Below are 24,561 nucleotides of genomic sequence, written 5' to 3' on the forward strand. Positions count from 1 at the left end.
GGGGGCGGGTCACGGGGGGGGGGGGGCGCGGCGCAGGCGCGGTGCGGGGGGGGCGGCGGCGGCGCGGAGATGCCCGGGCCCGGCGCGGGATGAGCGCGGAGCCGGAGCCGCCCCGGGCGGGGCCCCGCAGCGCCGCGGCCCCCCCCGGCCCCGGCCCCCCCCCGCCGGTTGGGGGCATGGAGCCGTCGGCGGGCTGCCCGCGGGCGGCGCCGGGGCCCGGGCCCGGGTTGTTCGGGTGGCTGCGCGGGCGCTGCCTAGGCCGCAGTGCCGCCGTGGACCCGGCGCGGGACAGCTTCCGCGCCATGACCGGGCTGTACGGCTCCATCCAGCCCGCCGACTCCGTGTACCTCAGCACGCGCACGCACGGCGCCGTCTTCAACCTCGAGTACTCGCCCGACGGGTAGGGGCCGCGCGCGGGCCCGGCGGGAGGGGGGGGGGGGGCCGGGCCCGCCGCCTGCGCGCTCCTGAGCCCCCCCGGGGTGCTTCCGGCCCGGGGGGGGGGGGGGGCGGGGGGAGCCGCGGCGGGGCCGGGGCCGGGGCCCGGTGCGCTCGGGGCGGTCGCGAGCGGCCCCGCAGCCGCGGTGAGCTGCCGCCGCACGGCCCGCAGGCAGCCGGCAGCACCGGCGGGCGGCAAGGCCGAGGGCTGCCCTGGGACGGGCGTGCTCCGTGCCGCCGCGCCGTGCCGCCGCTCCGCTCCCCTCGGGGGGCTTCCGCGGGGCGAGGAGCGCAAACCGCGGCACAGCCCGGGGGAGCTATTTCCGAGGTTGAGGAGCAAAAACATCGGCATCGGGTGTGCTCGGCGAGCTGACTTTGTTCCTGAGATAGGTTTGTTCCTGAGACAGCTTTCTTTTTTTTTTTTTTTTCTTTTTCTGTTTACAGCTACATGAATTTTGTGGGTCTAATTCACTCACCCATAACCTAGGTAAAAACCACCCTGCAAAACTGTGAAATGCTAGAGAATTTAACTAGAGGATTATCTGAAGTCTGCTTAATTCTGTGTGTGGTCTCAAGGGGGCTTTGGCTTTGTGGGTCTTCAATAATAGTTACATTTGGAATTATTGCCTCCAGGGTGCAAGCTCCCTTCCATCCCAGGGGCAAGACCTTCCTGGCTTTATGGCCATATAGCCAGTACGACCCCTTGCCATTCAGGACAGGCCATCCGGTTACAGGATTCTCATGTTGTATCTGGTGTGCATTATGTATATTAGCATTCCCGGGGCTACCATATTCGGTACAGTCCGGATTATTCCCTACTTCATGGATAGTTCCACACCCACGGTCAGTACTATTGCCCCCTGAGTTTCTATCACTGTTGTTTAAAAGGCATCTTTGATAACACAGTATATTGGAGCCATGACTATCTGTAGGGAGCTCAACTTAAAAATCTATTCCTTCCCGGGACTGAGTATGATCTGTCATTTTTAGAAATCTAGAGAATCCAGAATGGTTGCTGCTGGAAATGGCAGTCAGGGACAAGGCCTTTTCAGTCTTTCTAGGCATCTGGGTGCAAATCCAACAAATATTTCGAGATAGAACTCAAGAGATGTTCTGGATTAATTGGAAGTGCTGATTTTTACCTCCTTCCAATCACTAATCCATTAAGAATAGGTATTACTAAGATAAAATACATCATTTCTATGTATATATACACCCCTACAATTAAGAAATAATGAAGAAAAACAATCGAAAAATAATGATTCTTCTGGTAGGGATTGAATACCCTCCTTTCTCCCACTTCCAGGGAGTGTACACTGGAAACACTCCGATTCAGTGTAATTCAATCCCTTTTACTCATTAATTCGTTAAGAATTCCTCTAAGAAGTTGTTAAAGGTTTACAATAGATAGTTTTAACAGTTTTAACCTTAAAAGTCTTTGTTAATGCAGTCTCTCTGGTATCAGGGTTAACTGATGCTTTTACCCAGGTATGAGTCCACCCTGTCTCAGCCGTTCTTACTGCTGTCTCAGGAGCACTTGGAACAGTCCATCCCACTCAGGCTGCAGTTTCAGTTCTCTCCATGTTCGCATCAGATCCCAATCTCCTTCTCGGGATGGATGGATCAGGGCTTCCAAGGGTGGGGTTTGAGCTAACAGTCCACGGGTCCTGAGAGATGACAAAGAGGACGACAGCCCGAGTATATAGTTCTTAAGAAAAGCATCTTTTGTCTCAAAAAGAGGTAATCCATTCCCTTTGTCCATGTACAGCAATCCAAATAATATTTCGTATGGTGAAACTCCCACATCTTTTCTTGGTGCAGTTTGAATGCAGAGAAGTGCCAAAGGTAAGCAGTTAGTCTGGGGAAGCCGAGTGTCCAGAACTTCGTCAGTTGCTTCCTTACTGTCTGATCCTCTCCATCCTTCCAGAAGAGGAAAGATGCCAAGGAGTATGAAATTTCCGCTTAATTCCTAGAGTTCACATTAGCCCTTGCAGTATTTCTGACATAAAGTGATTTCCTTGATCAGAATCAATATTTTCAACAATTCCATACCTGGGAGTTATTTGTTCTAGAATTACTTTAGTGACTATGTTCACAGTAGCAGATACTGAAGAGAAAGTTTCCACCCACCCTGACAAATGATCTACCAAGACTAACAAGTATTTAAATCTACCTACTCTAAGGAGTTCTGTAAAATCTACCTGTACGTTTTGGAAGCGTTGAATTCCTGGTTCTCGCCCCCCCTTTGGGCTGACTGCAGATATTTTTCCTATTTACCTTTTGACGTGCTACACAACTCCTGCGTTGTTCAGCCAGAGTGTATATATTCCTACACATACATATTTCCATAGCACAGCGTCACACGTTGCTTGAATTCCCCAATGACCCTCTTGATGCAAAACAATTAATTATTTGCCTCATTAGTACTTTATTCAGCATTTCTTTCCCATCAGGGAGTATCTGTTTTCCTTTGGACTTCGTGGCTCCTAATTCCTTAAAAACCTCTCTCTCTTAAAACTTTTTAGTTCTTTTTAGTTTTGGTTAGGGGTAGCTCAACAATTCCCTGAATCCTCTCTGGATTTATTCTTCATTCCCCCTCAGACACTAGATGCCCTAAATAGCTGACTTCTCTTTCTACAAATTTTAATTTATTTTCCAATACTTTTAAGCCCTGTTTTCCCAGAAAGTCGAGTAGCTTGTTAGTGGCTTCCTTCACAGCTGTTTTCGACTGTCCTGGCAATAAAAGATCATCCACATATTGTAACAGTAACACCTCCTCGGGAGGTTGAAATTACTCCAGAATTTGTTCTAGAACTTGCCCAAATAAATTGGTGGCCCTGTAAACCCCTGAGGTAAAAGTGTCCATATGTGTTGCTGCTTCGGCCCCATTTCAGGGCCTTTCCACTCAAAGGCAAATATATCTTTGCTCTCAGGGTCTGAGAGCACCCCATTAATAATACCGTTATCCCAGCCTAACAATTCACTGTTTGAATGCCCAATTTCATTACCAAATCCTTTCCCAACAAGTTAGTCCCTGCCTGGGGTGCATACGATAATTGCCCAGTGATCATTCTATCCCTAGTCCCAGCTTGCTGTCCCCAAAAAGTGGCACTGTTATCCCCGTCCCTTCTACCCCATCACATTTAGGGTTTCATTAGTTAATTTAAGCCGTGATACTTTACAGGCCAGCAGTGACCTAGCTGCCTCAGTGTACTGGGTTCACATGGCACGGTTCTGGTAGCGGAGGGGGCTGCAGTGGCAGCCCCTGTGAGAAGAACCCAGCAGCTGCCCCGTGTTAGATAAGGGCCAGTTTCAGCCGGCTCCGAAGGCGCCCGCCGCTGCCCAGCGCCAAGCCACGAGCAATGCAGCCCGTTTTTCAGCACCCCACAACAGAGCAGGGGGGAGAGGGACCCTGAAGGCGCAGTGGAAACGAAGCACCACGGACTGACTGCAGCCCCCACTCCTGCCCCCCCCCAAAAACAGTGCCACTCAGGGCAGGGAAGAGGTGGAAGAGAGTGGATGGGGGAAGGTGCCCCCAGCTTGTTTCTCTGTTTCTCACCGCTCCAGCCCGTCAGCAATAGGTAATAAATTTTATTAATCTTCCTATGCTGTCTGTTTTGCCTGTAACGATAATTGTAGAGTGATCCCCATTGAGGTACGCTGGAGGAACCCTTGAGGTACACCTTTTCCTTTATCAGGGGACTAGCTTTCTGAGAAGCCCTGACTCCCCTATTCTGAATTCATAACAGCAATCTCTTCTTCTTCCACTCCGATCACTCCTATTTGAAGTGGCCGGCCTGGCCACACTTGTAACATCTTCTCAAAGCCTGTACCTGCCAGGATTTAGGCTGCAACACAGGTAGCTTTCCTTGTCTGCTATTCCTTCGTCTCTCTTCCTCTCCTTTCCATCCTGGGCCCGACTCCTCCCGCAATTCCCTCTATCTCCCCCTCTGCCTCACTACCCAGCACGCTGTGAATACCGTTAGTTTCGCTCTCTGCTTTTGCTTCTCATCTCCCCTCTTGGCATACACCTTCACACTACCTGCACTGTTCACTCCATCCTCCCACCTTCTGGAGCTTTTTCTGTACATCTGGCCAGGCTTTAGTCACAAAATGAACTTTAAAGAGCCCTTGGGCTACGGGGTCCTCAGGGTTCATCCCCGAGTACTTTCTAATTCTGACCCCGAGTCTCTCATATGATTTCTATGTTGTGGGTTGTTACTGTTTCAGTTGGATAAGCGGATATTTCTGCTCTATCGGAATTACTCGTGGTCTGGGGGGGTGTTACTTCTTTCCCATTCTTGCATAGCTGCCTGGCAAACCATTTCCCTCCTAAACATTCCTCTCCAGTGAATAACGTACTCAGGATTGACATTTCCCTCTCAGGAATACAAATTAGGCCTTAGAAGTGGATTTGACTGTTCTGCTAGGCCCTCACTTAAAGGCTTCATTTCCTTCTGAAAACTCCTAACCTCTCTGCTGGTAAGGGGGGAGTGGCACCGGCCCCGGGTCGGCCCTGCACGGCCCCGAGGCCCCACCGGGACCCCCCCCCGGCTCCGCTCCTGCCGCTCCTCGCTCCCTGGCACGACTTCTCCAGGGACAGCGTCAATTGCAGTCCCTGTCTCCCCTCCTGGAGCAGCTGCCGCTGCCTCCGGTGCAATATTAGCATTATAGGGAGCATAACTTGATTCCTCCTCTGGAAAAGGAACCTTATTGTTTGCATATAAATTTCAAGCCTGAATTTTCATCAGACCCGTATTTTGGCCAAAATACCGAAGCTCCTTTTATTAGCTTTTTAGGCCAGACAATTGCACAATATTTAACCATTTTTTAATTATATTTTTAAAAATCTTTTTCCCTAGTTTTTGGGTTGTTTTTCCAAATCCTTACCATTCTCTCCAAAGGGCTATCTTTAGGCACGGTCCCGGGGTCTCCAACCCCACCCTGCTGACTCTTGGAACCCTTAGTCCCCAGCTCTTCCTGACGTGCTGCTGTGGCCGTTACCACCCACAGGGTACCACACGCCTTCACCTAGGATTAGGACAGAGGTGGGGTGTACTGCCGAGCACCTCACTTCACTGTGCTCGGGGTACCATACACCTAAGGGCCCAAACCCCCGAGACTCTCTTTCGCTCTTCTCTCTTTCGCTTCATCCCTCTCCAGCCGAGGGGACCTCGTTCGTCCCCTCGCGGGACTACAGAACCTCGCGGATCGGGACTCCACACTCGCCTCGCACTAAAAGTGCGTCTCATTCACACTCCACACAAGAGTCTCCCCGAGCCCAGCTCGAGGCAAGGCACGGTAAAGTTGCCCTTACCGCGGTCCGTGCACGGCTTCCCGGTCCGGGTTATCAGCAGTAATGCCTGTGCCTGTTCCCGATCTGGGCTGGACTATGTCTGGGCTGTGTCTGTGTATGTCAGTGCTGGCCTCCCTTCTCCCCAGAGCTTCGCAGAGCCTGTCTTCAGATTAACGGTCTCGGTCCTTTGCCGGCCGTACCGAGACAACCCACCACCCCCGACGGGACCGCTGAAGTCAGCAGGGTGCCCCTTCCTCTCTGTGGTGGCAAGAAAGCTTTGGCAGGCGACAAGATCCCAGACGAGCCCCCAGATTGTGAGAAACATCTCAAATAATTTTCTTCAGACAGGATCTTCTGCGAAGCTATTTTATTTGTGATTGCAATGGCGGGCATCCTGTCAATTAGGAGCACAGTTTAGTGAACAAATCATAACCTTTTATTCCCAATTACCCGACGCCTGATCACCTCCCCTGTTTCCTCATTGGCTGAGTACTACAGGTTCACAAGCTACTCCACGCTCCTCTATACCATATATGTACAGGTTTTCTTTTTTTCAACCCTTTAATTTCTCCTTTCTTATGTTTTGAGAACTTGTGATCTTTGTTTTACTGTTCTCACACCGCTCATCCTGTTTTTCTCAAGCTTCTGCCTTATTTTGGAAGAGTGAGGCCTTCTACTGTCCACTTACCTACTGAGCATTTCTCCTTATCATGACTACACAACTACCTTGGAATACAGAAAATTAGTTCTCTACTGCAAAAACACAACTTTGTTTCTCACATAGCTAGTCACCTTTTCTGTTTTCAGTGAGTTTTCATTGGAACAGCATTCCAGTTTCCTTGAACACCTGAACTCATGACAATTTTGCCATGATTGTGCTGTAGTGCCAAAATTCAACTCCTTATTCACTCCTCTGTTATTCAGAGAAGTTAAAGTTAAGCTCCCGTGATTATCAAACTAGTCCTGAGAGACTGTGTTGATGGAAGGCAATTTCTTTTGTAGATCCTCAGTAGATTGTGCACAGGCTTCCCAAGATGTGAGGTTCTGCCATCACCTCTCTACAGCGTAAAGCAGTTAGCTGAGAAAGTTCTGGCTTAGCCACAGTGATGTAATACGAAAAATACCCACACGCAGGTTTCCTGTAGCAGTGTCAGAAGTGTCACCTGCGGTAGTTGTAGAACCGTGCTATGATTTAAGATTCTTTGTGCAGGACTCTGGCACAAGGTGTAATTCTGTATTCTTCCTGCCCCCTGTATCTGGTGCCTGAGAGGCTGCACTGTAGCTAAACCAGAGATCTTTCTTGTCCAAAACCAAATTCAGCAAAAAATATGTGGTGACACAGGGACATCTTCCCTGTCCCAGTGTGCCACAAGTGGTGTTGGGCATAAACTGGCACTGACCCTCAGTTATCCTAATATCAGGTGAAGCAGCCTAGGCCTTGTTTACATTTGCTAAACTGTCTGATGGTTAGTTGCAGAGCTGCTCTGACCTGTGCTGATGAGAACACCTCTGTGCTTTGGTGACTTCTGATCCCTTTTTAGCCTCCCTCAGCAGAGCCAACTGCGGTGAGCAGTGCTGTGCTCCCGGTGCTTGCCCGTGCTGTTGGTTTCTGACTCCTCAAAACACTACTCCAAGAGGAGGGCAAGGATCTTGGATCAAGGATCACCTGCGGACTGTCCGTGCAGTGCCGGTTAGATCTGGCCTCCCCGTGGGGTACTGCTGTTCAAGCTCTTGCTTTGCTGGCCAAGGACTGCTGGGGTACGCTGCCCCCTTCCTGTACCTGGTCGGAGTTGTTGCTGAGCTGGGGCAACACCTCGGCTTTCGTGGAGGTTGCCCTCGCTAATTTAATTCACTAATTTTCAGGCCAAACTTAACTGTCGCTGTAGCGTTAGTTTATTTAAAATCAGACTTTCAAGGTATATAATGGAAATAAATATCGATAGCTTAGGACAGGCTAATGGAAAACTAGAAAACCTGCCAAAATTGAAATCAGGTGATGTTTTCAATGCCTATATGGGGCCTCTGAACTTACTGCAAACTTTTCTGATCTCATTCATAAATAATGCGTAATCTGGAAAAGGTCTTTGATTTTCATCTCTGTGACAAGCTGTGAGTGGATAAATGGACTTAAACGCGGAAGAAAAGGATTTTTTTTTTGTTTTAGATTGAGTAAAGTAAGTCCTTAGTATTGCAGTTTGTAACAGTTGTCCTGTTTCTGGAAAATGATTTAGTTGATACAGCAAGATAGTAAATCTTGCTCCAGACTTTTCTATGTCCTTACTTTAGTAACGGCAGCCTGCTTCAATGACTGTTTTTCTAAGGTTAATTTGACAACAGGGATAACAGCCTCTCTCCTCTTCCAGCCGAGTCTGTGCTAATACCAAACTTAGACTGGTGCCAGTGCCTTGCTTTTGATGTCCGTGACTATCACTTCTATTGATGGTAATAACAACAGTACTGCATTTAGAAAACACCTTTCGTCAGAGAACTCAGTTTTCTTTTGATTAGTAACGTGATGTCTGATAGCAGTCGTTTACAACACTGTTGTAGGCTCTGTGCAATGTGAGGAGAAAGCCAAGCTAAATAATTACAAATCTGTGTTTCTGTGAATGAAGGGATTGAAGATTAGTTCACTATGCACAAATGTTGTGTTCTTTTACCAAATGCAAATGTTTCTGTTTTGCTCTGCTTCTCTTCAGGTCTGTGTTGACTGTTGCTTGTGAACAGACTGAAGTGCTGCTTTTTGACCCAATATCTTCAAAGCACATCAAAACTCTCTCTGAAGCTCATGAAGATTGTGTAAATAATATCAGGTTGGTCAGAATGAAGAAAAGATTTTTATTTTTTTTTCTTAACATGGATGCTTTTCTGGTAAGAGTGTAGTAAGTTTGTGTTCTGCGTTATTTTTGGGAAAGTGTATTTTGTGTAGCCATTAGGCTGCAGTTTGCTTTGTGCCATTTACCTTTTCTCCTGCATTTGAGGCTGGGAAGGGGCAGAGGAGGAATCTGAAAGCACTGATGGTGGTATTTAATGCTGCCAAGTGGTTTTTTTTTGATGGAGGAGCTGCAATTCATGGCATTAGTGTCTGTTTTAATTGGCATTAATTAAATTAAATTTATTTTATTTTTTTTTATAATCATAAAATGATCTAGGTTGGAAAAGGCCTGCAAGATCATCAAGCCCAACCATCTACTTGGCCTACTGAGTCCCATCACTAAACCATGTCCCATAGTGCCACATCCACACATCTCCTAAATAACCTTGAGGGACGGGGACTCCACTTCCCTGGGCAGTCCATTTCAATGTTACAAATATTATTACTGAGGCAACCTGTGCTTTCAGAGGTATGTAAGAAGAGGGAAGTATTTACTGATCCTCTTTTATTAGCCTCCCACTTGCTACGGATTTGTGTATAATCACCTGAGACAGACATCTTTTGCACCTGGATTTGGTCAGTTTTTGAGCTCATTTAAGCTTCAGTAACTGCACCTCATGTGGCAGAGTTCCACAGCAAAAGTATATTTCCAGGTATATTTAAGAAGTTTTTTAAAACTTGTGAGCTTAATATGATGTTCTCTATTTTTATTTTAGTTTTTTTCTTTAAACAAGAGAGACAACAAACCATTAACTTCTATTTACTTGCTCCCTGGCACTCAGTTTTATATGCCTGCATCATATGTACATTCAGTTAGGACTTTCTCAAGTGAAAGAATCCTAGTTTACATTTTCATTACTTAAATGAAAGCTGTTCCGTGCTGTTTTTATCTCCCTATGTTTTTTCCATTTCTTCTGGAACCTGTTTGGTGGACTAAGCAGGGTTGCATGCAGCATTCAAGATCAAGGCAAAAGGTGAATTTATACAGTGAGGAGATGTAGTGTGTTCCAATCTCTTCCTGCAAATCTGTTTTATTTTTTTCCCTTGATTGTTACTTAGTATTGAATATATACGATGCTGTTGTGGTTTAACACCAACAGGTAGCCAAGCACCACACAGCTGTTCTCTAACTCCCCCTCCACAACAGGGGGGAGAAAATATGATGACAAGCTCATGGGTTGAGGTACAGAAGGGGAGATTGCTCTTCAATTACTGTCATGGGCAAAATAATCATAGGAAAGATTAATGTCAATTACTACCAGACAAGCGGTGAGAACTAAAAGCATCCTAAAACCACCTTCCTGCCGTGCGCTTTCTTCTACCTCCTCCCAGCAAGCAGCACAGGGGGAAAAGGGAATGGAGGTTGTGGTCAGTCCAGAACATTTTGTTTCTGCCACTCCTTCACTGACCTGGATGGCTGCAGGATTCTTTCTCTCTTGGTTGCTCACTGCTCTTTCCCAACTGCTGCAATGCAGTGTTTTTCTTGCCCTAAGAAAGGGGCAAAAGACACACTCTCCCAGAGACCCAACCAATGTTGTTTGTTCATGGCCCAGCTCTGGCCAGCGGTGGGTCGCTTTTGGAGCAGCTGGAGCTGGCTCTGGTCTGACATGGGGCAGCTGCTGGGCTCTGCTCACAGAGGCTGCCCCTGCAGCTCCCCCACAACGAAACCTTGCAGCACAAACCCAGTGTAGCCTCAGGAATATTATGGCATGTTATGAGTTAGAGCTCATAATTATAAAGATAAACCCAACTGCTGGTTGGGACTGTGCCAGGTGCTACATAAGCCTGGATGCAGAAGGTTTACATGGCTCTTTCTCCTGGCTTTGCAGCTGCAGTGAGCAGTTTTCCTAGGGTTTTGTGAAGCCAAGTGGGCTCTACAGCAAAAGATGGACAAAGAAGGATTGAAGTATAGTTAAAGTTCTTGGGAAATAAGCAAACAATGGCTGTGTTCAGATTTTAATGTAATAAATATTTCCAAAACAGCACTACTGTATGCAGTATAAACCATTTGGTTAGTAAAACAAGCAGTACATAGGCCAGTTAATCAGCTTGATTAGGTCTCTAGGACAAGCACTGTTATATATCCTGTGTGAAACAATGGGGCCAGTTTTTCAGTGTCTTCAGTACAGGAGAGGAGTTTCTCAGCGGCCTGTACAAAGTTGTAGTCATACCACAGAATCAAAAATTTTGATTCAGAATCAAAAGCCTAAGCTGGAAGGGGCCTCTGGAGATTGTCTGATCCAACGTTCTGATACAAACAGGGCTACAGGTTTGTTTACCAGCACCCTGATAAGCTTAGCATTAAGTATTTCCAGCGATGGTTGTGTCACCAGTTCTTTGTGCAGGTGCCTGTAAGGTGATTAGGCAGGGCATTTTTGAAAGCAGGTTCCTGTTAATCAACTTCTATCACTAGCTTTACAACAAGTGTTCTGTTTATCATAGCGGGTTCAAGATCTAGAGTGGTATTTCAGTTGTGAACGATTGAATTAGATGCCAAGTAACAATGTGTCCTGCCTAGCAAAGACAAGCCTTCCAAAGTGAGGAGTTCAGGAGTTTAACTAAAGGAAGTGTGGGTACAAAGTGCTTTGGCAAAGTCAGTGGGATTTGCGCTGTACAGAGCAGCAACGTTTAAAACCAGTAGGGGATTTCCAGTAGGAATAACAAAGAGTGGTATTTATTAAATGTATATATATGTATATATTTCAGTAGAGAGAACTTACATCTGTGGTGGGGGAAAAAAAAACAAGATTTAAAGAGTAATAGGGAAAGAATAAGGGTGGATATGTGGGTAGAACTGAAGAGCCAAGAGGAGGATGGGTTTAATTTGTTACAAGCTGATAGGACTTCGTGTAGTCTGAAAAGCACATAGAATTTGTGTGTCTTCTGGTGCTGGCTGATCTTAGTGGCAAAGGGACCTGGCAAATAATGGGGAAAATGAAAGGCATAAATTACAGATAGTCTAGGCTAGCTGGTTTCTGTTGCAGGGACAAGCAGTCAATTTGAACATCTTGCTAGTGGACTAGTGCTGGCTACTCCTGTGGCATTTGGGCTTTCCAAAGACTTGCTAAACTTCATTAAAGGTGAATATTGTACAGATGTGTAACTGCTTTAATTAACACAGGAGTTCTGTGGGTGCATTCATCCCACTGGTGGCTGTGCAATCTTTATATGATTAACTTATAAAAAGAGGAAGAAAAGTAGCCTACTATGCTTGTGCAGGTTTATTGTTTTGTTACTAGAGGTGTTGAGGTATGAAACAATAGCACAGTACTGTTTTTTAACAAAACTGCAAATTTTATTGACAAATATTTTGCTATATACAATTTTTTTCTGTGCAGCTGCTCTGCTTTTCCTGTGTTAGTTTAAATCCCAGTTTATTTTATTTAGTAAGCAGCCACAGTATTTTTCTTGAATTTTCAGATTTCTAGATAATCGACTGTTTGCAACTTGTTCTGATGACACTACAATAGCCCTTTGGGATCTGAGAAAGCTGAACACAAAAGTGTGCACTTTGCACGGTCACACCAGTTGGGTTAAGAACATCGAGTATGATACCAATACCAGACTACTAGTAACATCAGGGTTTGATGGAAATGTGATCATCTGGGATACAAACAGGTATGTGTCTGTGTTTCTGCTGTTAGATTTCTAATTCTTGCCTAGACTTCACATCAGGTTTATATTGTAATAGTCCAGTTGCTAAAAAGAGAAGAGAGCTGTTTGCTAATACTACGAAATGTAGCTTGTCCTGTATGAAAAGTTCTTCACCATCAAGATGTTTTGAAAATGTGAATACTGATAGACCAAATTGTAATGAAATAAGTAGGATAAAGACAACATGCAGAAAGAGGTTTAGGATGGACAAGGATGCTTAGCATGTCCTGGACTCCTCTGGACATTATCAGGGACTCCAGTCAGAGTTCACTGCAGCAATTTCCTGGTTGTTTTTTTTTTTGTTTGTTTGTTTGTTTTTTCCTCTACTGTCCAGGTGCACAGAAGATGGATGTCCTCACAAGAAGTTTTTTCACACCCGTTTTCTTATGAGAATGAGATTGACACCAGACTGTTCCAAAATGCTGATCTCAACATCCTCTGGATATCTTCTGATTTTGCATGACCTTGATCTAAACAAATCTTTAGAGGTTGGCAGCTACCCAATTTTAAGAGCTAGGAGGACTACGTCAAGTTCAGGTAAATGCTTGTGCAAAAATCTGTAACAGTTTCTGTGATAGAGGTGTTCTCTGTGATGCTCTTAGCAAAAGAAGGCAGAGGTGGAGTCACAGGGATTTTGCAGAGGAGCTCTCCAGCTCTTCAGGGGTCTCACATCTGTACTGGCAAAGTGATTTTTGTTATCAAGACTTGAGCATCACAGGACGTAGTCTGTGGAATGTTGTCACCTCAGGCTGTTATTTTAGTGTTATTTATCTAGCATCCTTGGTCCTGTAATAAAAGTTACTCATGTTGAGTAGGCTGACTGTGCACACTCCAGCAATTAAGTGCTGGTGCAGTTGCTCCCAAAAACAGACCTGGTAGAATCATATTCTCTAAAATTTTATTGCTTCTTCCCACATTGTGGCACTAACAGCCAAACAGTGACAAACTCCTGTTTCGGATGTCTGTTAGTGGCCAGAGGAAAAGTAGTGAAAGCACATGAAAATGAAGGAGTACAACTTGCTCCTTATTCGTAACAGTTTGTTGTGCTGGCATTTTATTTGTTTGAGGCACATCAAAATGCTACTTTTAGGCTGTAGACGGATCTTTCGAAGGTGTTTTCGTGTCAAGATGCTTTCCCCTTATGCTTTACGTAACATTGCTGGGGAGAGTTAAGTGAAGGACATAGACAGTAAATGGTCTGCGTTTAGTTATGTTCATATGGTGTTGCTGTTTGCAGAGATAACATCTTCCAGTTCGTCTGCTCCTAGAACTGTTGGTTCACCATGTCACCAGAATGAATCAGGTCTACTGTCTGAGAAACAGATGTCACGGTCCTCCCAGCGAGAAGGTAGGAAAATAAGTATCAGGAACTTCAAGTCATTGTAGCCAAAAGAGACCAGAGAATAATAGGGAAATACTGTGTTTCCTCTGTGGACTTTAAAAATGTTGCTATGACTTCTGTTAAACCAATAAAATATCATTGCACATCAAAATCTGGAGTTCTAATCTTTTTTTTTTTTTTCTCCAAGAAGCCTGAAAACAGCAATGAGATTTTATTTCATATTAGTACATTATTTTTGTTATGCAGACATGCTGCCTTTTCCCTGTTTGTTTCTTTTCCCTCCAGCAAACCTCATTTGAATGACCTTTAGGGAAAAAATGAACAGAGCAGTACATAGCTGTGTTTTGCTTTTTGTTTTCCTTAATGATTGGAACATGTACCTGCTGTTTCTCCATGCAAATCCTAAACACAGAACTAGGAAGACTGATGATCCCATGATTAGCAGGCTTCCTCTGAATCTAGGATACACTTTCAAATAGTCAGCATGACCTTGGCAAATTGATAAATACTTTTTAATTTGCTTGCTGATTTAAACTAAGGATAAAGTTATTATTACTTACAGTTGTGAGATGTTCAAACATAGTTATGACATAATGAAGGTTATCTGGACCCCAGGGCATGATTTACCAGTGAAAACCTCTTTCAGAGTGAGGAGGAGAAGGGAGTATACCTGCACACAGCTGAGCAGACTTATAAGAATTTGAGAATGGCATTGTAACATTTTAAAAATAGCAGTTCTTACTAAAAAAAGGGCATTCTAGATTTTGTTCTAATTATGTGTTTGTGTGGAACATTAACCCTGAATTTAGACCACAACATGGGATGATTTAACACAGGTTTTGGAAGGTGAATTTCAAAATATGAAGATATTTGGAATCAGGACTGAGTTCGTTGGTATTAACTTCAGTTGTTAGTGTAACCTCTCTTTAATCTAGCCTTTCATACGGCACAGTCTTTTCTAACAGAGAGATGAGGGTGTCGATACACTTGACATAGTTTCAGCAGTAGACTGAAGAGAGAAGTGAAAGTTAATGCATAGATTTCATATAGACTTACGGTTTACTTCCCCTTTTAGGTGGATCACCTAGAAATAGTCTGGAGGTCTTAACGCCAGAGGTTCCTGGAGAGAGAGACCGAGGCAACTGCATTACATCATTACAGCTACATCCAAAAGGGTGGGCTACTCTTCTTCGGTGCTCAAGTAACACAGATGACCAAGAGGTAAAACAAATGCTTCTTAGGAACTTTTGAGTAAGATGTATCAATCATACAACTATATTGAAAATCTGTTATTTGGGGTAAGTTTGCATTTGAATAAATTAGGGCATTTGTAAGCAGAAATAATTAATTTTAGCCCAGGGTTATGAAGCACTTCTCTTTCTTAAAGAGTTCTTTTACAAAGTTTTGTATCCTTTATTAAGTATTCCTGTTGCCTAACTTTTCCATGGAATACATTTTATAGGTACAGCTCGGTTAAAACTTTTCAAACAGTTCCTGGGCTGCCAAATACATGACTTAAAAATATGTACTCACCCAAATATAGGAAGAAGGAACTTGTAAAAGACAGAGGATTACACAGTTGTGCAGTGGTGAGCATATTTTAAGCTAAGCAGAGAAGTTCCTCTGAATTCCTCCAGTACATATCTGTCAGTGTTGCAAGAATGAAGTGCTTCTGCTACGCCGGTGGATGCTTTCCAGAGCCTGCTCCTGCACCACTATGAAAAAAAATCGGGGCATATTTCTGCATCTGCTTAAAACTGCGACATCATGGGTTTGAACCTTATTAACTGCAGTGATGCTTATGCAACTTCAGAGTGATCTCATCTGAAAAATTCTGCAATTTAAAAATAAAGGGGATATCAGTGATCTTCGTGGCAGAATCCATTTCAAGCCTTTATTTGGAATACTAAGTTACAAGACCAGCTACAGCTTAAATGCAATTTGCAGATTCCACTCCCCTAAATACTGCTTTAAATAAGTTACAATGGACTTTGAGACCAGTTTTGTATTATGTTCCCTAGAGTGTATTTGTGAATTGTCACGTAATGGCATATGTTGCACTGGGGCATAAAAGAAAAACAAGCAGTATGTTATGCAGTCAGAAATAATGAAAAACCCGTTCTTTGTAGATTGTATACAAAAAGCAAGAACCTGCAAGTTTTGTTTGGGAGTACCTGCTTTTGATGTAGTAACTTGCAGGGTTAACTCAAATTCAGTTATAACTCAAATTCCAGCCAAAGTCTCAGAACACCTAGATTACACCAGTCAGTCAACTTGTAACCATCTTTTCCTCCTAAGCTTATTTCAGTATTACTGCTTTAACAGTTGTGCAGACCTCCCTATTTAATCTAAGACAGAGGTTTTATATATATTTCAAAATTGAAAATCACAGAATTATAAAGACTGGAAAAGAACTTCAAGATCATCTGGCCCAACCATCCCCCTACCACCAATGTCACCCACTAAACCATGTCCCTAAGCACCAAATCCCAACCTTTCCTTAAACACCCCCAAGGGATGGTGACTCCACCACCTCCCTGGGCAACCCATTCCAAATAATTATTTGAATACTTGATTTTGTTGAATATTTAAGTGTTTAACAAATAGTTTATTTAATCTGGTAACTGATGTAAATTGATCTATTTATTTATTTATTTACTTTTGGAATAAAGCCACTCTTTGTAATGGCAGCATACAAATATGTAGACGACTGAGTGGAAGCATAGCAGATTGGTAAGAAATTTCAGTGCTTATTCTGTAAACTGCGGAATTTTTTGAAAAGGCAAATATCATGTTGGGTTGGTTGATACTGATGACTGACCTAGTTATAACTTCCCAGAGTCCAAGTATCTGCTTTACTGTTTTCTATTAATATTCATTAATATTGTTCCCTTTGTGTTTACTTTAACAGAATACATTGAACAGAACAAAAATCATTTCTTCTGTCTTGTGATTAAATCTGAGTCTTCCACGATGACGTAAATTTAGTTTGTCATGGAGTGATCTTGCATTTGGTTTGAGATTAGATTATCAGATTACTCATTAAAGTCCCTGTCCATCTCACAGGTAACAAGCTTGTTATAGAGCTGTTCATAACATTCCTTCATCTACTTGTCTTGTTTCAAGACCTTCCTTTTGAAGTTAAGGGCACAAAATGTCAAAGGGCAATTGTATATTGGACAAGGCTGAGTTCTGCTTTATTGTAGATTTCACTTAAATGCTCACTACATTAGAGCAGACTCTTGTCCAAAGGATTATGCTTTGCTCTTTTAAAAACTAGATTTCAAAGGCTGTATCTAGCAACTATTTAATTAAAAAAAAAAGTTCTGATACTAAATGTCTGGTTTACATAGGCCACTCAAAGACAAGATGCCAAGGAACCTGCCAGTTTTCAGTGTCTCATAGTAAATGCTTATCAAGGAGTAGATAAGCAATGTGTTGGTCATTCCTTTGTTACTTACTTTACATGCAGCAGGAGTGAATGCATATTTGCAGTGCTTTACTCTCAATGTTCCTTTCTCTGACTCTCCCTTTAGTGGACTTGTGTCTATGAATTCCAGGAAGGAGCCCCTGTGCGCCCTGTCTCACCTCGTTGCTCCCTGCGATTGACTCATTGCATTGAAGAAGCCAATGTGGGCCGGGGTTACATCAAAGAGCTTTGTTTCAGTCCTGATGGCCGGATGATTTCATCCCCGCATGGCTTTGGGATCCGCTTGTTGGGGTTTGATGCATACTGCAGCGAACTTGTTGACTGTTTGCCCAAAGAAGCTGGTCCCTTGAAAGAAATCCGTTCCCTCTATTCTCACAATGATGTGGTACTGACAACAAAGTTCTCTCCAACTCACTGTCAGATTGCCTCGGGGTGCCTTAGCGGACGTGTTTCTTTGTATCAGCCAAAGTTCTAGGCGCATTGTGCATCAACAGGACCTTCAGATGTTTGTGGTTTTAATTACTTCAGTTTAGTTGAAGTGTGTTCGAAACCCCATAAATCCAGAGAAGATCATAGTTACTATGGTCTCAGAACGTAATAATGACATGAGTTCTCAGTCCAGCACTCTATACATTCTCATACCGTATCTGCAAGTCAGGCTCCATGCATTGTGTTTTTTAGCCTTCTAGGCAGAACTCTGCTCCTGCTGATCCTGTGCCATTGAGTCATCGTTCTGGTTGGTGTATACAATAATACTTGCAGTTAATTTTTGGCAACATGACTTGAAGTGGGCTATCTGAAAAAAATGTAGATTGTGTGCGGGTAGGAGTTCAGCTAAAACTCACCCAGGCTTCCCTGTTATGACACCTCTTCGTTCCAAAGGAATTTTTCTGTTGCCAAAACCATTACACCATGATTGATAATGAACAGGTTTTGTGCATGCTGGCACAAAAAGACAAAAATATTTTCATTTATTTACTAATTTGGTTATTTGTGATTGGCTAGGAAAAAAAAAAAAGTAAACTTTCTGTAATATTTTACTGTCCTTAAAAATCTTTCTAGGTTGTTTTTCCTTAATTGCATATCTTGTGATTATTGCTAGAATGAAGAGGTTCTGTATGGAGATGTATCTGAATTTTTTTCGTCAGAATTTAGTTGGAAAAGCCTGGAGCAGTGAAACAAGAGCTTAAGAGATCTAAACATCTTGTGCTGTATCCACTGCAAATGAATCAAAGAGAATGTTTCTTACAATGTGTATGGTTAGTGGATGTCTCTTACTCCTCAGTCAGTAGGGTTTCTTTTGTGGGAAGCTTTCCACATCAGTTACAGAAACGTTCATCTTGTGTTTGGAAATGAACACTGCAGAATTTCTGCTCATGTTAAGGCTGTATTTCCTCTAACTGTTCTACAAATTAATGTTAAGAGAGGAATTCAACTAGGAAGTTTCTGTAGTGTAACTAGATAAGTATTTCTTATGTATTGTCAGTATGGGAATGGATTAGAAGTATTCCAGTCTAAAGTAAGATCTATTTGGATTTAACTGGGCTAATCATAAAATCTGAAGAATGTTAATGTTCACTATTAAATCACATACGGAGTTATGAATGCCAAGTTTTATCCTTCAAGTTCATCATAAAATCCCAGACTGGTAGAGGTTGGCAGGGACCTTTGGAGGTCATCTGATCCAGCCTTCCTGCTTGAGCAGGGCCATATCCCAGATGGCTTTTGAATGTCTCCAAAGGAGGAAGACTCTAAAACCTCTCTGGGCAACCTGTTCCAGTACGCAGTCAACCACACACTAAAGTGTTTCAGATGTTTTGAGGGACACTCTTATGTTGCCATGTGTGCCCATTGCTTCTTTTCCCAGCACTGGGCACTACCCAAAACAGCCTGGCTCCGTTCTCTTCACACTGTCCCTTTAGATACTGATGAGATCCTTCCTGAGCCTTGCTTTCTGTAGATGGTCCCAGCGCTCTTAGTTCCTTGTAGGACTGATGTTTCAGTCCTTGAATCATTTTTGTGGCCCATTGCTGGACTCTCTCCAGCAGCTCCATGCATCTCTTGCCCTGGGGAGCACAGAACTGGACACAGTGCTCTAGGTGTGGCCTCACGAGTGCTGGAGAGAGGGGAAAAGGATCACCTTACTTGAGCTGCTTGGCAATACATTGCCTAAGAGAGGCAAGAGTACAGGTGGCCTTCTTTACAGCGAAGGCTCTTTGCTGGCTCATGTTCAACCTGACGTCCACCAGGCCCCCTAATCATTTTCTGCCAGGCTGCTTTCCAGCTGGGTGGCCCCCAGCATGTCCTGGCGCCTGGGGTTGTTTCTCTCCGGGGCAGGACTTGGCACTTCCCCTTGTTGAACTCCGGGAGGCTCCTAACCCAACAGCACATTTCTCCAGCCTGTAAAGGTCCCTCTGAATGGCAGCACAACCCTCTGGCCTATCAGCCACTCCTCCCGGTTTTGTCATCTGCAAACTCGCTGAGGGTACGCTCTGCCCCGTCATCTAGATCATTAATGACGACACTAAAACAGGACTGGACCCAGTATTGACCCCTGGCATACAGCACTAGTCACTGGCCTCCAACATGACTTTGTGCCGCCTTCTGGGCCTGACCACTCAGTTGGTTTTGTATCCGCCTCGTTGTCCATCCCACCCACACATCAGCAGCTTCGCTATGAAGATCTTACGGAGGGCAGTGCCAAAGGGCTTACTGAAGTCCAGGTAGGCAGTGCCCTCTGCTCTTCTCTCACCCATCAGGCTGGTCATTTCACTGTAATATAGCTAATCCTGTGCAGTCATTTCAGTCTCTTATGTGTACATGAGTTTATCACATAAGTGTTCTAAGATCTTTTGTGAATATTTAACTAAGATTTTGCTGACAAATCATACAATGATTTCAGTAGCAAACTTTACCCTAAAAGGGCTGCATTTTGTTACTCAGATTCACTTTCTACTGAGCATGCTTTCAAAGATTGTCTCTTAAAAAGCCTTTTTGCAAAAATTCAGCTTGAGTGGAAAGGAGATACCTGCGAAGACAGTTGGAAATGTACACACCTGATGATTCTCTTCAGGTTTTGAATTTCTGAAGGTAGCATACTCAGGGTGGTAGTGGTGAAGTCATTGAAACTTAAGGCACTTAAGGCTCCTGTGCATTATGGGTCTGTTAGAACAGGTCCAGAGGAAGGCTATGAGGATGGTCAAGGGCTGGAGCACCTCTTCTATGAAGACAGGCTGAGGGAGTCGGGATTGTTACAGAATCACAGAATATCCCGAGTTGGAAGGGACCCTTAAGGATCATCGAGTCCAACTCCTGGCACCGCACAGGTCTACCCAAAAGTTTAGACCACGTGACTAAGTGCACAGTCCCATCGCTTCTTAAATTCAGACAGGCTTGGTGCAGTGACTTCTTCACTGGGGAGCTTGTTCCAGTGTGCGACCAACCTCTCAGTGAAGAACCTCTTCCTGATGTCCAGCCTAAACTTCCCCTGCCTCAGCTTGACACCATTCCCGTGGGTCCCATCACTGGTGATTACAGAGAATAGCTCAGCGCCTGCCTCTCCACTCCCCTTCGCGAGGAGGTTGTAGACTGCGATGACGTCCCCCCCTCAGCCTCCTCTTCTCCAGGCTTAACAGGCCCAGTGCCCTCAGCCGCTCCTCATATGTCTTCCCCTCTAGGCCCTTCACCATCTTCGTCGCCTTCCTCTGGACACTTGTTCAGCCTGCAGAAGAGAAAGCTGCAGGGAGACCTTATAACAACTTTCCAGTACCTAAGGGGACCTACAGCAAGGCTGGGGAGGGACTCTTTCTCAGGGAATATAGCAATAGGACAAGGAATAATGGCTTTAAACTCAAAGAAGATAGATTTAGATTAAGATATAAGGATGCACTTCTCTACTCTGAGGGTGGAGAGGCCCAGGCCCAGGCTGCCCCGAGGAGCTGTGGCTGCCCCATCCCTGGCAGTGCCCAAGGCCAGGCTGGATGGGGCTGGGGGCAGCCTGGGCTGCTGGGAGGTGTCCCTGCCCATGGCAGGGGGTGGCACTGGGTGCTCTGTAAGGTCCCTTCCAGCCCAAACCATTCTGGGATTCTCTGATTCTAAATTTTTGGTGAATTTATTTAGTAATAAAAAGCCTTCAGTAATGGGTATTTGATAATTTGAGGCCTAATCAATTACTCCTGCACTGGGTTTTCAGTAGCTCTAGCAGCTGGGTGCTAAAGGAGTACCTTCAAGTCATCAAGTATATGAAACTAACAAAATTCCTATTATTTATTAAGTGTCCTAAATTTTCAATTCTCATGGTTTTCCAACTGAATCATTTGGCATTAGTGTCTAATTAGAATATCATCCCAGCTGGAGGAGGGAGAATACACTCAATTAACTTCACATGCAGATATATGCCCACAGACTTCTCAGATAGCAAGTCATGCTTTGGAAAATTTTTAGATATATGACTTCAGAGCAAGTCTGTTGTTGCTGAAACTATTGTCTTGAACTCAAAATTACATTGATGAAACCATAAATGGGGATATGCCTTATTTTCCAAAACAGCATCACTCTTAGTTTTAAGCACTCGTACTTTTTGAATGCTTCTGGAACACAATTCGTAAGCATTCTGTCCATATATGCTGTAGAAATCTTCTGATTACATTTGTGGTAAGTTTGAACTAGGAGAAGTAGATAAAATGAGATTGTGATTATTTGACTACTCCTTTTCAACAGGACTCGGAACTTTTCAGTTAAAGCTAATATATTTTATCTGTAAATTTCACAAAACACTTATTGAAACACTATTCAGTTACTTATAACTGATATGCCTTGCAGTTACAGTTTGGTGGAAGGAATGATTTACAGGTTTTTTTTGTCTTTCTAAATCTTTATATTGCCTTATTGAATTACTGAAGTAATTCAATGAGCTTTGGATCTTTCTAGGTAGCCAAAAAAAAAAAAAAGTTTATGTTATGTTTCAAAAGACAAATTCTTAACCTTGCATCCTTAAATGTCTTAGAGACAAAGCTGTATAAAACTTAAATGGTATATTAAAGACTGCACTAACAGTAGTGGCTTAAACCAGTGTCTGTAAACTTTTTGACCGTTCAAGTGTTAAGTCACTTGATGGATTTCATACTTTTTCTAATGAAGATGGAGCTCTTTGATTGTAAAGCATGCAATATGTTTTTTAGAGGCATGGTTTCATATTCATTGATTTCCATAGTAAAGTAATTCCTTCTTTCACAACATAGCTGGTCAGCAGAAGCAGATAAACTGCATAACTAAGATTGCCATGGGAATGTCAGCTTTCAGCAGCGTTCACAGGAACCAAACAGTTGTTTGAAGCGAGCACTCCTTTTGTAATTAGTCCAGTGACTGTATGTTGTGGGAGTAATTGCATTTTCCAAGTATTTCATTGGAGGTCAGTCTTTACGTCACTGTAGCACCATTATGCATTTGTGGGGAGAGGGAGAGAAACTATTAATGGGACTATAAATTGACATTCATGATGTGCAATTTTTTGATGAAGTACATGTGTGTATTTCAGTGTATGTACAGCCACTGGGCATCATTCAAACATGGTTAGTTCAGGGAAAAATATAACCTCCCACAGAATTATTGGGGATAGGGGGAAAAGCACACTTGATACCCACATACGCATTTGTTTGCACTCTTTGACACTCAGTAAAGACAGCTTGCCCGCTACCAGAATAAGAATGTAAAGATCTTTTTTTTTTTGTGGGTTTTGTTGTTTTTAATTTGGGTAACACTTGATGTATAATATATAATAGGTCCTGATACCATAAGTAATGGGTCTGTTGTTCTATGAAATACAAACCCTTAGCAAGAAGAAATAAACTTGCCCTATGGAAGCTTTTTTTTTTTTTTAAATAAAATAAAAAAAATTGCGTTTACAAGATTCTAAGAAGTAGGAGTAAAAGAAGGTTGACAACCATAATATTTTTGTCCTGCAGGAAAAAGAAACTTATAATTTCCTGATCTTAGTCGATGGTGCATTTTCTTACGCACTAAGTATCTTCATTTAAGTGTAAGGTTTTTAATACTAGAACAAATTGTGCATGTAAATATTTTGAAATACCTGAGATTTCATAGTATGAAGTGTAGCCTTTTAATACAATACAAAAAGTATCAGAACTGCTCTGAATATATTGTACTTAGAGTTGTACAGTAACTTACTATTTGTGAACAGTTTCTCTTGCTTGCATAATAAATTAAACATTTAATAATTCAGTGAATTAAAATCTATTTTAATGTATTTATCCTACACTGAGCTTTGTTCTGTAACACTCATTGCTTCTTGCATATTAACTTGAACCAAGAGAGAAGAAAGCGCTTTAGAGTGAAATCTGCATACACGCATCTCCCTCTACTAGTTCCTTTGCCTGAGCACATTTGTGGGAAGAAACAGCTCACTCCTGAAGCCTAGAAAGCAGGACATACACTGAAGCTGGAATGATAGTAACAAACCTAAGTGTTGCTGAGCAATCCGTTGCCTGAGCCATTACCCCTTGGGTAGAGCGCCTTCTCTTCATACCCTTGAAGGCACGAAGAGCATTGCTGCTCTTGTAAAACGTTGCTGAAGGCGTTGTGCAGTGGTGAAAGGCCACTGCGTGCCCCCATTGGAGAGGATAAAATTGAAACCTGGTTCCCCCACCGTGGTCAGGGACAGGCGTGCCTGAGCCGGCCCGCAGGCTGCTCTTGTGAAGTGTCACGACTTGGCAGCCATGCTTCCACTTGTGAAAGCTGGCGTTCCTGCAAAGCCACTTACCATTAAGCACCATGAAAACAGCACCTGCAAGAAAAAAAAATGCTATTTCTGCCTCAGCATCACTTGTGGCACAGACTGCCACTTTGCTGTAACACGTGCAAGAGGCACAGTGCCTTTGCTCAATATGATCTTGATTTACAACTCAGAACTGGCCAAATCTAAGACACCTGGAATTGCTGAGACCTAATTTGCCTAAAATAGGCGTACCAGGTATTCAGAACAGAAACATGCCTCAGGGACAGAGGAGTTTTTATAATGTTGTTCTGTGCTCAAGCTAGTTATCACCAAAGTTCTCGCTATTATTCTGTCACACAGCAGTATTCCCGTTATCATCAGTAGAATTTCCCTTCCCTCCTTCAGCTGGAAGTGATCATTGTAGTGCCCCGAGAACAATGGAGAGGCTAGTAACCCTGGGCTACACACAACACAACACGCAGAAATGCTGCCAGCTCATGATTACTCTGGAGATGCATGTGTCAGTTCTACTCTTAAATTCTGATACGGAATTCAGTTAGCCTGGTTATAATCAGTTTGTTAATATTTGAAAACAAGCTTGAAACTAGCTTGAACCAATTTGTTCTCAGTTTAGCTGAACCATCATAGCTCTTTCCGTGCTGTTTCCCAACACTGGCAACACATCCTGTTCCATCTCACTCTAACTGGTGTGTAGACTTACTGTGCCAAAGCTCACTGGACCCCTCTCTCTTCACTCCTTATGAGTATCTCTCCTCTTATACATGAAAGATCTGTA

General features: G+C 43.6%; 1 protein-coding gene across 2 annotated transcripts; it reads left to right on the forward strand.

Annotated features, from left to right (window-relative positions):
- Positions 1–56: 56 nt before the first annotated feature.
- On the forward strand, positions 57–22,907 carry DCAF10 (DDB1 and CUL4 associated factor 10). 2 transcript variants are annotated; one of them, XM_066987903.1, is made up of 7 exons: positions 57–400; positions 8,431–8,544; positions 12,027–12,224; positions 12,595–12,797; positions 13,498–13,608; positions 14,678–14,823; positions 17,163–22,907. In XM_066987903.1, the coding sequence occupies exons 1-7, from the start codon at positions 90–92 to the stop codon at positions 17,505–17,507; spliced, it is 1,428 nt and encodes a 475-aa protein (XP_066844004.1). In that variant the 5' UTR covers positions 57–89; the 3' UTR covers positions 17,508–22,907. The 2 variants fall into 2 exon arrangements, with proteins under 2 accessions (XP_066844004.1, XP_066844003.1); XM_066987902.1 differs by having other exon boundaries at positions 61–400; positions 17,139–22,907.
- Positions 22,908–24,561: the final 1,654 nt, after the last annotated feature.

The sequence above is a fragment of the Anser cygnoides genome, chromosome Z (genome assembly GCF_040182565.1).
Source record: "Anser cygnoides isolate HZ-2024a breed goose chromosome Z, Taihu_goose_T2T_genome, whole genome shotgun sequence".
Classification (NCBI taxonomy): domain Eukaryota; kingdom Metazoa; phylum Chordata; class Aves; order Anseriformes; family Anatidae; genus Anser; species Anser cygnoides.